Raw genomic sequence first — 12,325 nt, 5'->3', positions numbered from 1 at the left:
ACTCTCAGATTAATTTGCGCGTTATCAAAAATCCCAAATCGATACAACCGCGACAAATATATTCAAAATTTTATAATCAAATTTCAATAAATGTGATATAAGTGTACTAGTTTATGATTTTGTGTGATGCGAAAGTCAGCTTGGGACATAGGTGGCAAGAAAGTACCGGTTTAGAGTTGTTCGTACACGGTTTGAAATTTTTTGTGTTATTAGCTCCCGATTTACTCATGAGGGCGTGCCCTGCTACGATGCAAGGAGCTAGCACAAGATGAAGATTCGCACAATCGAAGTGATTTTCGATTCCTTGCCTTTTCTATTTTTTTGAAACTGTGCAATGCTTGTTATTTTTTTTAAGGTTTTTAACATCTCTTTTCAAATGTTTATTGGGCACACTTTTAACAACAAAGATAATTGTGTACATGCGGTTTCGCTCACACGAGGTGCGCAAATATGTATTTACTTCACGTCCGTCCAAATTGTGTTTATGATTGTTCGACAATTGAAGTATTATTTGCATTTGGACGGAATGAAAAAGTTTCCCTGCGGTACTACGACGTCGTCTAGCCAGAGTTCCATGTCGTCTCGTTTCTTTTCTCTTTTTCCTTTTCTTTTCTTTACTTTTATGCCAAGACGCGCCCATTTCAACCGTTGAAGCCCCTCTTCCTCTCTCTCTCTCTCTCTCTAAATTCAAATTGCAGTGACATTCTTGACAAATCAATCGTAGTCGCCTTCTTCTTCTTTGATGACCGAATGGCTCCAAGAAACCTCCGCAGCTTGCTCCTCTCCCTCTCCTTCATCCTCTCCACCTTCCTCTCCTGTCCCGATCTTGCGTCCCCTGCAAGCACGAGCTTCAACTTCACCTCCTTCCCATCCCCCGCCCTCCGCAACCTCACCCTCCTCGGCGACTCCTACCTCCGGAGCGGCGTCCTCGGCCTCACCCGCGACACCGACGTCCCTTCCTCCTGCTCCGGCTCCGTGATCTACGACCGCCCCATCGAGTTCTTCGACCAAGAATCCAACACCACCGCCTCGTTCTCCACCACCTTCGCCTTCTTGATCGACAGCGTCAACCCGGCCTCGTTCGGCGACGGCCTGGCCTTCTTCCTCTCGCCCGGGAACGAGACCCTGGGCAGCCCCGGAGGGTACTTGGGCCTTGTGAACTCTTCGCAGCTGACCAAGAACACGTTCGTCGCCGTCGAGTTCGACACCAGGGTGGATTCGCACTTCGGCGACCCGAGCGAGAACCACGTCGGGTTGGACATCGATAGCTTGGTTTCTATCAAGACCGCGGACCCGATGGTGCAGGGGGTTGATCTCAAATGTGGGAAACTGATCACTGCGTGGATTGATTACAAGAATGACCAGAAGAAGCTGTTGGTTTTCTTGAGTTACCAGAGCTTCAAGCCGCAAGATCCTCTTTTGACGGTGGATATCGATCTCTCCGAGTATCTTAAACAAATGCGATATGCGGGCTTCTCCGCGTCGACCGAGGGAAGTACCGAGCTCCATTTGATCCAGAGCTGGAGCTTCCAAACTTTTGGCTTCTTGCCCGCGAGGCCGAAGTCACGTCCTCATAATGTATCAGATAGCTCTGTGACAAATAAGCCGCCGATTTCTGTGCCCGAATCAGAAAGCAAGCTTCATAGGAGGCTCGGGTTAGGCCTTGGGATTGCCGGCCCGGCTTTCTTCTGTGTGGTGCTCGCTCTGTTTGGCTACATTACTGTAAAGAAGTGGAGGGACATTAAAATTGAGAAGAATTTCAAAGCAGAGGTTTTTGCTGGTCCTAGAGAGTTCAGTTATAAGGAACTGAAGATGGCTACAAAAGGCTTTCATGCCAGCAGGATCCTAGGCCACGGAGCTTTCGGAACCGTGTATAAGGCCTTCTTTATTTCATCTGGTACTATTGCTGCTGTGAAGAGATCAAAGCATTCCCACGAGGGAAAGACCGAATTTTTAGCCGAGTTGTCGATCATAGCTCGGCTGAGGCACAAGAATTTGGTGCAGCTCCAAGGTTGGTGTGTCGAAAAGGGTGAACTGCTGCTAGTTTACGATTTCATGCCCAATGGGAGCCTCGACAATCTGCTATACCAGGAAGTCGAACAAGGGTCCTTGTTAAAATGGCCCCATAGGCTCAACATTGCTGTTGGATTGGCTTCTGTTCTTACTTATCTCCATCAGGAATGTGAGCAGCAAGTGATTCACAGGGACATCAAGACCAGCAACATAATGCTCGATGGGAATTTCAATGCCAGGCTCGGTGATTTCGGGTTGGCAAGGCTGATGGATCATGATGAGAGCCCTGTTTCGACTTTGACAGCAGGAACAATGGGGTACTTAGCACCCGAGTATCTTCAGTATGGAAAAGCAACTGAGAAAACAGATGTCTTCAGCTATGGAGTGGTCATACTCGAAGTGGCTTGTGGGAGGAGGCCGATTGAGAGAGACCCAGCTGATCAGAAAATGGTGAATTTAGTAGATTGGGTCTGGGGACTGCATTCTCAGGGGAATATCATTGAAGCAGCTGACAAAAGGTTGAGTGGGACCTTCAAGGAGGAAGAAATGAGGAACCTGCTGCTTCTGGGGTTGAGCTGCGCAAACCCTGATAGTGCTGAGAGGCCTTCCATGAGGAGGGTCCTTCAGATCCTTATCAGTGAGGCGGAACCGGTTCTTGTGCCGAGGATGAAACCGAGCCTCTCCTTCTCCAGCAGCTTACCACTAAGCCTTGAGGACCTCGTCTCGGACAGCGATGATATCAAGTGGTCCTGCCCCCGCAATGTGCCAAATCAAAGTCGATTGAAGTGTTGATCTCATGCTCTCCCATGCAAAAGCAGTTTGATTGTTTCATTCCTTAGATTCTTGCCTGTATAATAGTGTTGTCGATGTTAATCCCATGATGAGGGACATTTTGAGTTCAACATCCTGAGAAACTGCTCTGTTGAACTATATAGTTAGTGGCTTGCAGCACCCCACCAACTCACTAAAAGAGAATTTAAGTCTTTCTCTTCCACTTGCAACTGCCACCTAATTTTGTGAAACACCTCCATTGGAAAAGATATGTTCTTCAGCTATCAGACCGCATAATGCAATGTAACAGGTACCATGTTTCATTAGTTGATGGTTTCAGAATACATAATGTAATCAAAAGATTTGAAGGTAATGAATCATTGTAGATCGTGCTCAATTTCGATTAACTTATATCTTCAGAATGCTATAATTTTTATAACAGCAAAGTAGATTCTACAAATGGAATTAGGTAGTATTACTCCCTTTGCTTAATTGGAGTATGTTAATTGCTTCATATGACCCACTAATCCTATTTCAGCACCAATGGCTACGACTCAGCTCAAACACCCATCTTCATTTTGTCTTTCAAAAGGAACGGTGGATGACTCGTGGTCATTAACAACCCATTAACAGTCCATCATCCTCTAGTAGATGTCGTTCGACATTCGGTTTGTTATGTTGTCCAGATTATTTGTCTTTCACCAAACTTGATGAAAAAGTAAATCGCATTTTATCCTTAATTTGAAAGTGATACCCCCCAAAAATCCCGGAATTCTGAAATCGGCAACCCTCATCTTCAGAAGTGTTTATCAGATGATGATGCTTAGTTCATAAATACATGCAGGAAGAAGAGTCCATCCGTTTCAACATCTAAAGATTTGCAAGGAACTGGCAGGTGGTGGTGCACCTTGTCCTTAAATTCCATACAATGAGAAGAATGCAATCGTTATGACGGTAGCCGAAGCAATGAATTGTCTTTGACCCTATCATCACTGAAGCCAGAGGTCTGGGTTATCTCCTTCATCTTATCCAATCATCCTGTGCATCAGTAACAAAAACACCGAAGCGGAGTTTCACGTAGACCTGTTGAGTTTCCACTCTTTTGTGTGTTCTTATGAATTATCTGCGCCCTCGCATTGCACCTCCTCCACCTACGTGAGAAATAATGAAGGGGGCCATCTTTTACCAAAACCAGGATTCCAGATCTATCTGTCCATGAATGTATCTGTGTTAGGGGCACAAGTACACTATTGTTTGGACTCGTCTGCCAACTCAAGAATGCTAATGAACACGCAGAGAACATGTAAGTAGTAATTGAGATGCTATCACACGTCACACCTACTGTAACCCTCAGTACACATTGCTAGAGCTATGGATCGGAATTGAATCATCATAAGCAAGCATATAAACAAAATCGGTGAGATAAAAGCACGTCTCCTGCAAAATATTCCTCCTTTTCGCACCTCCAACTTAAGCCATTGCCCCTGAAAAATAAGGAATGCACTAGAGAAAGTAGGAATAAAAAAGTTTCTCTCTTTTTCCTCTTTTTTAACTGTTTTTGGGCTGAAAAGCAACAGAGTTATGCAGCTATAGATGGCTGAGAAAGTCTTTTACTTTAAGTCCACAAGACTATGAGGTTCAGAAGTTTCCTACATCACCAGATTTTACGTGTGTCATGACGATGATGACGGGCTGCGGTGGAGATGGTGGTGGTGACAGAAGAAGAGAGAGCACACTTCCAGCAAGAGCTAAGACCTTTTAGCCAATGGAGGGTTGTGCTCTCTCTCTTCTGTCAACACTTGCACACTACCCTTCATCTTCTAAGTCCAACACGTTGGTGGATCTGCATTTCAAGGGCAGCAAACACGCATTAGCACATGTTAAATGCAAAAACATGCAGGATCAAGCAACGGATGAAAGAAAGACTATAAAGACTATAAATTTTGCTGCCCTATACGGCTCTGAAAAAGCCATCCCTATCTGATCAGTGAGAAGATCATTATTCCAAAAGAGGAAGAGTGCAATGCAAAAAGACGCTGCCAAGCATTTACAAAGTTGAAAATGTGGCAATTCAAACACCCAGGAGCCCAAAGATCCTCCCCTTTCGCCGGCAGACAATGTTAAAAAAAAAATAAGAAAAAGAGAACTAGATCGATCCTCGCACACGCATGCATGCGCACAAAAGCATGCAGACTTTTGCACATGTATCATGCAAGACCGATCCGCCAAAGGAAGGTAAACCAACTCCTTTTTTTTTTTTCGTTTTTCCAGAAGAGAAAAAGATCGTACGTGTCATGCTTGCCTGCGCTCTGATAACTTCGCAAAGCTCTCGTACTCAGAAATCTTGCTGAACGCGAGGACATTTCTACTGTGTTTGAAGGGGAGAGAGAGAGAGAGAGAGAGAGAGAGAAGCAAAAAAGTAAACCCTTTTCTTCATCTCCAGGCAAATTGCTCAAAAGGGTACAAACCAATTCGTAGAAAGAAAAGGAAACAAAGGCGGATCAGAGAAATGGTATGCAAAGGACAGTTCAACACTACGAGGTGGGGACTCGCTAAGCACCGATGGAACAGTGCACAAGATGACCGCGCCTTTAATAAGACGCTCGCCCACAGGCTACGGCCGGTGGAGGGGGACGGCGACCGGCTGTAGGGAGTGAGAGCTGGCCCTTCTCCAAAGCCTCTGACGATTCCTCATGCTCTCTCTCCTTGGAGGTTTCTGACCAGCGGAGATTCTGCCAAACACGAACCAACCCCTTTCGCTGTCTCATTTACTGGGTTTTCCATTTGAGGCCCCGCACTGGAACGTGCATGGCCGAGCGACGACGACCCAGTTGGGAGGAGCAGGTCATAAATGGCGGAACCAGATGCGCGCCTGGCGTGAGGATGAGAGGTGACCGGCCATTGCTGGTTGGTCCTGAATAGTACACCTGATGATGTGTTGTTGCCGCCTCGCCTCACTCGGGACGAAGACCGGGGAGAGGGGGATTGCCTCGATCGTGGCCGTCGATCGTGACACGTGGGCTCCATAGAGTGAAAATCGGGGGGCGATTTGGAACAGTCAAAGCTGAGGTCATACTCTGAGTCGTTGGCTGCTCAATGAGCAGATGGGTCCCACCCTTCGAATATAGAGAATGGAATCAATTAATTTCCTGGGATTTTAATCTTTGGACTCAACCATCGAGAAATAGAGCAGCATTGCGGGTTCTCATCATATTTGGTCAAACAACATCGTAATTTCTTCCCATAAACAACCCATGACAACCTAGGAATTTCCCAAGAACATCTTGCCATAACACATACTTTCACTCTTTCTGCCGAATTTTTGCTGAAGTTTAGCTGAAGGTGAGATATTGCAAAATGGAATTACATACAGGACTCATGAGACTGCGAAATTCTGATTTTAAGAAGTATAACTCAGAAGTGAGGAGCTCCTGATCCTCCCTTCGACAATAGGGGCTTCGATTTCTTTCCCTACATTCTCACAGATGATCGCTGCGCAATGATAATGATCAAAACAGAAGAACTAATGCCCTTGACCTTGAACGGAAGGGCTCAGATCTGTATTACAACAAGATAATTAGTATGGAAAAGCAAAATTTCAAGTTGGTGCAGAAAGAATTGAAACTTCGAGTCTTCACAACCCTCTGCTTGATCAGGAATTAGTAAGTCCTAACCCGCTCGACTTCATGGGCGCAAAGAGAATCAAGGATCTCCCCGCATGAGAAACGCCGGCGGTTCATATCGTCTGATGCGCTCTTATTGCTCTTCATGTTGGTTTTATCCAAAACAGAATCCGCTGCATTTTCTAGGCTCAAATTTGAGGCACCTTGTTTTCGGATCCCCTCCTGCCCCGGCACTTTGGAGTTGAGCAATCTGGTCTTCCACTTTATCCCAACTGCCCTCGCCTGATCTGAAAAATAGGCCTTAGATACAGGGGAGCTGCAAATTTCTTTGTAGGTCTCATAATCAGCCGCACAAGTGTTTCCTCCCTCCAACAGACTCCATAAAGGGTTCAGAACGGAGATTGGATCATCATTTCTCTCTAAAGTTTCTTTCAAAACCAGAAAATCAGAAACCAACTGTGCCTCCTTGAATTGAACGAAAACAGTAGTTTTATCCAAAGCGTAGACAGAAGTAACAGAGGTTAGGCCAAAAACTTTGGAGATGCACTCCTTTATCTCCCTTGCCCTGAGTTTGTGTGGGAATCCCCAAATCAAAACAATGTTCTCAAACAAAATCTTCGAGTATTGGTTCTTGCAGTAAGTTGACCCAACAGAATTCCCAGTCACCCTACCAGTGCTTAAGTTAATAATGTCTAGGTTGTTCCAACTGAGAAACAGACGATTGACATATTTCTCAAGCATTTCATCACGCGCCAAAATTTCAGAAGAAGAACGAGGATGGAACTTAATGCCGAGATGAGAGCATGTCTGGGCAAAGACACAACCAGTCATGAAAGCATCATACCCTGCCTCATGCTTGGCCCCGGCATTCCAGCTGGAGGCCCTGTGATTATAAATAAAAGGATTATGTTAAACAAATCCCCTGGATCAAAGGAATAATGTAAGAAGAATTACCCAGGACAAAAGCGAATTAATGCACACATTGACAGTCAAAAATCATAAGCATAATTGTGGATCTGTGCTAAGAAGAATATCACCAGTACGTCCATTTCAATGTCAACATGATGTAACTAATCACAGCTGGACAAAAAACTAATGAAACTCAACCATCCTATTGTATCATCCTCATAACTATGTGGTTTGACCTAACACCTAACGGACATGTGCAAAATAAAAGCATAAAGAATCAGATATGAAGGGGAAAAAACTAAATATGCTGAATTTAGTGAATCGGCACATAATCTATAAAAAGTATGCAATAGAGAAACGATCCCATGATCATATAGATTACATTGGCTAAATGACAAACCTAAATTCATCAATTTGTCTCACTTCTCCAAACATCTCCAGGCCTTGCTCTTGTAAGAAGAGCACAAACCAGGGAACATTCATGAATCCGCATTTGCCACACTAGTATATAAACATGTATAAATTGGTGCTTTTTCACTCTCTCCAGCCCTCCTGTCTTTCTTCTCCGTCTTTGAGAAAGGATTGCAGCTGAATTGTAAGTGTGTCTGAATTATCTCTTCTGGATCAATACCAGCGCCTAAGGTATGACTAAAATGTTCTAACATCACTACAAAGATGTATCTATCAGTAAGCATGCAAAACATTCATCTAATTACATGTCCCATCAAGTATCATTGTTACTGACTTCTGTTGTGGAATGATTAAAACTAAACAAACAATAAACAGTGAAAAGAGATCAGGGAATTCTACCTCACATCATCTACTTGAACCTCCACTTTCACACAAGCCTTTGAAGCCAAATCGGTACTCACGTAACCTAGAGCAATTTCAGGGCACAATCTGGCAAATGCTGAGGACAGAGATGTTTTTGACTTCCTCATCCAGTACTTAAGTATGTCACTTGAATTCAAAAGAACTTTGGTGTCAATTATATATGGCAGGTGCTTGTTAGCAGAAGAGACGAACTCTTCGGCAGCGAAGGGAAGCTGACCAAAGAACTTCCTATATATATGGGCAACATCTGCATTATAAAAACAATGAGCTTCAGATGATATTTAATTTAACTAATCAACAGAAAGATAAGCTCTCAGCAATTATCATACCAAGAAAGCAATTATGACCAACAATCAATTTCTGCTCAGAAGATAAAAGGTCAATAACATGACGAAATCCAACTGCCGAATGAATCTTTAACTCTTCTCCTCTGCGATTCTCATCCTCCACCTCTTTCTACAAAATGATATCTGTAGGTTATTGGGACAGGCGAAACAAATACAAATTACATGGGATGTTATTATGCATTCATCTCTTCTCTGAGCACAAAATTAGCAACTCGTATCTGAAATGCTGCTTTGCCCTTTACAGAACATCCAGCACAAAATGCGAAGCAACAGTTGCTTCAATGTTCATGGTCTGGCTATTATTGTCATCGATCATTTCAATCCAGCCATCGGACAAAATACCAATTCAGCTCGAGTGTTGGAGATAAAAGTTTGAGGTTATAGGAAAAACGAAGGAAATTGAACAGACAGACACAGACATTGAAGAAGTGCCCTCTTTACTCATAAATTTACTCATTAAAGAATTAAGAAAAATACTCTCCTCACAAGTTTCGCCAGTTGCATTTGTCTTACCAGTAGAAGGTCCTTGTCGGTGTTGCAGTCCGTATACACAAGCAACGGTTGGACACAAGATTTTTGAACATTCACACAAACATATACAATGTCTTCAAAATGATTTCTCGTAACCTGCAAGTTTCAACCTTTATCAGCAATCAGTGCTAAGCTCACCAATATGAAGCATTTCAAGTGTAGTTAATGAAAATGACAGTCTAAACAATAACTCGAGTCCACCTCAAGTGAAAAAAATGAAGAGAGTAAATTGTGCATGCCAATATGAAGTATTTCAAGTGTAATTAATGAAAATGACAGTCTGAACAATAACTCGAGTCCACCTCAAGCTAAAAAAATGAAGAGAGTAAATTGTGCATGCACATTATTGCACTTGAGGACACTTTAGGTAATAAAAAAGCCTGACCCTCTAAGGAACAACCAGCAATCAATGTTATCACAACTGTTCTGATCAAAAAATTATCAGCAATTCACTATTATTATCAACTACATCGGCAGGCATGCAGGTCCTTGGACTAACTTTTCTATGTTTGCCAAGCCAGGTGACCATGACTTCATTGCACACATTTTCCAAATGACTTTCCATCCTTTCCAACCTCTTTTCTCCTACCAGGAACATCACTGAAACAAAAGAGCTAAAGGTGACCTAAACCACTTCTTGCAAGCCAGTAAGGATATAAGCGGATGATAGAAAAGCCGGTTTCTTTCACAACAGTACCAAATATCAATATGGCAGTTGTTTTTGGTGTGGCTTCTGCTTTTAGATATTAGATACTTCCTGAACTTTTACAATTTTAAATTGGACTTTCATATGATTTTTAACACTCCAAATTATTAAAACGAGTAATATCAGCGTGATAAGTTATCCCAAACTCATAATTCCTAAAAGCTAAAATACAATTTTCATCTTTGGAAAATTTACATTATATTATTTGGTGGCTCATAAGCAAAAAAAAAAAAAAAAAAGGCCTCTAAATGACTGCCATGACACTGATCAGAGAAACTTATAACCAAGGAGATCAACCTCTTTCTTTCAAATATAAATATACAACATACACTGTCTCCAAGGCCAGAAACTGAAAAAGATAATTAAAGTACCAGAGAATGGAATTACCTGCCGAATCAACCTGAGCTGATGAGGAGTGAACCCACTAAGAGCAAGAGCAGGGCGCGTTCTATAAAAAGTGGTTTGAAGCTGCTGTTTAGAGTCATTTGTGCTCTCATTGAACTGTAGTTCGCAATTTCTGTCATGTAACAACTTTTCATGCCATTCCTTCATTCGGCTCTTTATTCTCTCACTGAAGAGAACATCTGCCATCCTGATCAAAGGTACATCTCTGAATTCCTTATGTTTATGCCGGAAACGCGATGACTCCTCCAGACGTCTCAGCAGCTCATTTTCTCGTTCTCTGGATAAATAAGATATTCCTGAGATTATTTAACAATGTGAATTTCCAGATTCAAGACTGTACATGTCCACATCAAATGAATGCTTTAGATTGGGCAAGAACACAACGAAATCTATCAATGAAACAACTAGCCAGAATACGATCACATCCTAATTCCTTATTTATCAAGTTCAACAAAAAATTGTAGTTCAGACTCAAGATAATTGATTTGCTTGAATTGTTTATAGCTACCTAAACAAGAATCAAAATTCGCAAATTCCTTCTGGTTCATCAATCTCAGCTCCCTGAAGATACCCAACCTCGCAATCCCCCATTAAAATTTAATGATTAAAGAGCAGCGACACTTGACTGCAAGTGCAGGTCTAGTTACTAAAAACCCAAAAAATGTCTACATGTTCCTCAGAGTTCCCATATCACGTGAACTCATAATCATATCATGTCGAACAAATTCCATACCAATGAGAGCAACCTCTGTGACAAAAATATAGACGCATTACCTTCCCGTATGCACATGTTGAAATCGAACTGGTATTTAGCCAAGAAGTCGACTGAGGCAGTCTGGCAGAGGAAGTCATAAGCTGCTGGGTCATCAAATGACAACTCTTGCCGAGGGAAAATATAGAAATTGTGCCTGCGAGATTGCCACTGAGTCACTCAAGGGAATTGTGAACCAAAGTCAGACTTCGAATGAGAGAAAGAATCAATCCAGAAGCGAGCCCTGATTTTACCGAAAGGAGACGACAATTTCAACAATCCAATCACTTGAATCAGCTCAATAAAATCCAATCGCATCCCTTCATTTCCACCCCTCGTCGAGAAGGACACAAAAAGGCGAAAACAGAGAAACTCACGGGTGAGCGATGAAGCGGAGCTCCTGATGATCCCAGCGGAAGGGACAAACGCCGAACTGGACGACGGCGAACTTCTCGGCCGAGTCCTTGACCTTCAAGTACCTGACGTCGTAGCGGTCGAACTCGAACGACTCCCGCCAAGGGGCGCTCGTGACTCCGGTCATCTCGAGGTCGATCGCCACGTAATCCGCCGCCCTGACATGTTCCCTCAGGGACTCGAGCGCGGGCTCGAAGTTGGACTTGGTCACGTTCTTGAGGGGGAAAGTCGAGGGCGTCGGCGCTTGTGACGTCGCCGCTGTAGCTAGGGCTCGTGATAGGGCACGAGAGAGTGCCCTAACCGGACACCGGTGGTTCATCGTCGGAGCATGATTGAGGAAGCTCTCTAGGGTTTTACAGAAAGAAGAAGAAGAAGAGGAAGCCCGACGGCGGGGGCGACGACGAAGAAGAAGGTTGTGTCTTCAGACGTCGTTCAGTCCCAGACGTCGTCGTATTTGGGTGGTTTTCATGCATTGTCTACCATTCCATTTAATATAAATTAAGAGGACAAGAGAACCTATTTCATTACTTGGATAAAACCTCGCCATATTTTCACTAAATATAACCATTGTAATAAACTAATGAAAATGTGCAACTTATTTTTAACGTGCATATTCACATTTCAGTTAATTTTATTACGTTTTATTAAACGTTCTTATATGATAATCTTAAACCGAAATATATCTTACTTTGAATACAAGTCGATACCCATGCAAATATTTGTTTAGAAATATAAATCATTATGCCAATAACACTACTTCGAAAATAATTAATGGAATCAAACAATGTACGATTGCTAAATAATGCAAATCAATCATGCGTGAACTGCTCCTAATTTGAAACGTCGATTATTTCATAATGTCAATTAGGCACCCGGATAAGGGCATACAGGAAAAAAAAAAACCAAAAAAAAAAAAAGAAAAGAACTCTTGTTTGAAACTAACGCAATCGGCCTTCCCGAGGATTTCTTTTGTTGAAGGGCCCGTAGCCGTTTGAAGACCGGTAGCTTTAATTTCTTTAAT

General features: G+C 42.8%; 2 protein-coding genes across 4 annotated transcripts; one reads left to right on the top strand and one right to left on the bottom strand.

Moving 5' to 3' along the window:
- Positions 1–669: 669 nt before the first annotated feature.
- Positions 670–2,906, top strand: LOC115732781 (probable L-type lectin-domain containing receptor kinase S.7). Its single transcript, XM_030663462.2, has one exon. The coding sequence runs from the start codon at positions 751–753 to the stop codon at positions 2,803–2,805; it is 2,055 nt and encodes a 684-aa protein (XP_030519322.2). The 5' UTR covers positions 670–750; the 3' UTR covers positions 2,806–2,906.
- Positions 2,907–4,339: 1,433 nt separating this feature from the next.
- Positions 4,340–11,739, bottom strand: LOC115726126 (poly(A)-specific ribonuclease PARN). Of its 3 annotated transcripts, none has more exons than XM_048274524.1 (8): positions 11,268–11,739; positions 10,914–11,047; positions 10,122–10,435; positions 9,011–9,124; positions 8,480–8,606; positions 8,127–8,397; positions 5,074–7,290; positions 4,340–4,627 (listed from the first exon to the last, which is right to left on the bottom strand). In XM_048274524.1, exons 1-7 carry the CDS (start codon positions 11,621–11,623, stop codon positions 6,444–6,446), a joined length of 2,163 nt encoding a protein of 720 aa, XP_048130481.1. In that variant the 5' UTR covers positions 11,624–11,739; the 3' UTR covers positions 4,340–4,627; positions 5,074–6,443. The 3 variants fall into 3 exon arrangements, with proteins under 3 accessions (XP_048130481.1, XP_048130482.1, XP_048130483.1); XM_048274525.1 differs by having other exon boundaries at positions 10,914–11,134; positions 11,268–11,396; XM_048274526.1 differs by having other exon boundaries at positions 10,122–10,416; positions 10,914–11,134; positions 11,268–11,396.
- Positions 11,740–12,325: the final 586 nt, after the last annotated feature.

This window comes from Rhodamnia argentea, chromosome 2 (genome assembly GCF_020921035.1).
Source record: "Rhodamnia argentea isolate NSW1041297 chromosome 2, ASM2092103v1, whole genome shotgun sequence".
Classification (NCBI taxonomy): domain Eukaryota; kingdom Viridiplantae; phylum Streptophyta; class Magnoliopsida; order Myrtales; family Myrtaceae; genus Rhodamnia; species Rhodamnia argentea.
Note: the sequence above shows the minus strand (reverse complement) of the source record. Positions and strands in the feature narration are given on the sequence as shown.

Coding starts and splice junctions, on each gene's coding strand:
- LOC115732781 (XM_030663462.2), top strand. CDS start 751: ATGGCTCCAAGAAACCTCCGCAGCTTGCTCCTCTCCCTCTCCTTCATC.
- LOC115726126 (XM_048274524.1), bottom strand. CDS start 11,623: ATGAACCACCGGTGTCCGGTTAGGGCACTCTCTCGTGCCCTATCACGA. Junction 8,607..9,010: donor CCGACAAGGACCTTCTACTG/GTAAGACAAATG, acceptor ATCATTTTGTAG/AAAGAGGTGGAGGATGAGAA. Junction 8,398..8,479: donor TGGTCATAATTGCTTTCTTG/GTATGATAATTG, acceptor TTTATAATGCAG/ATGTTGCCCATATATATAGG.